The sequence below is a fragment of the Fulmarus glacialis genome, unplaced genomic scaffold (assembly GCF_000690835.1).
Source record: "Fulmarus glacialis isolate BGI_N327 unplaced genomic scaffold, ASM69083v1 scaffold26108, whole genome shotgun sequence".
NCBI classification, from domain to species: Eukaryota; Metazoa; Chordata; class Aves; order Procellariiformes; family Procellariidae; genus Fulmarus; species Fulmarus glacialis.
This window is the reverse complement of record NW_009230508.1, coordinates 1-327: the sequence shown is the minus strand read 5'-3', so window position 1 is coordinate 327 and position 327 is coordinate 1. Positions and strand designations below refer to the sequence as shown.

The 327-nt window shown below is 65.1% G+C and overlaps 1 protein-coding gene across 1 annotated transcript in view; it reads left to right on the top strand.

The window, feature by feature from the left end:
- Positions 1 to 180, top strand: part of DPH1 (diphthamide biosynthesis 1) — a gene marked incomplete at both ends in the record, with an annotated part of 4,476 nt that extends 4,296 nt beyond the window's left edge. The window contains one exon of the mRNA XM_009584265.1: positions 112 to 180. Within this exon, the coding sequence (XP_009582560.1) occupies positions 112 to 180 (69 nt within the window). The remainder of the gene's footprint in view (positions 1 to 111) is intronic.
- Positions 181 to 327: the final 147 nt, after the last annotated feature.

Here is a 327-nt window from a genome sequence, read left to right as displayed (position 1 = left end):
GTGAGCTTGTCCTCCAGCCACCCCCGCACACCGCAGTTTGGGAACCCTCCAGGCATGTGGATGGGTGCCGCCGTTTCCCACGTGCCGTAGCTCTCTCTCCCCTCTCGGCAGGTATTTGGGCGACGGGCGCTTCCACTTGGAGTCCATCATGATTGCCAACCCGGGGATACCTGCCTACAGGTACGGGCAACCTGGGGATAGCTGCCTATAAGTATGGGGCAGCCCACGGGCACCCACTCCGGTCCCCAACAGCCCCATGGCGGGGAGCACCCCAGCTCTCCCAGCACACTGGGGACCAGCTGTCCCCTCCGTGCACGCCAGGAGCAC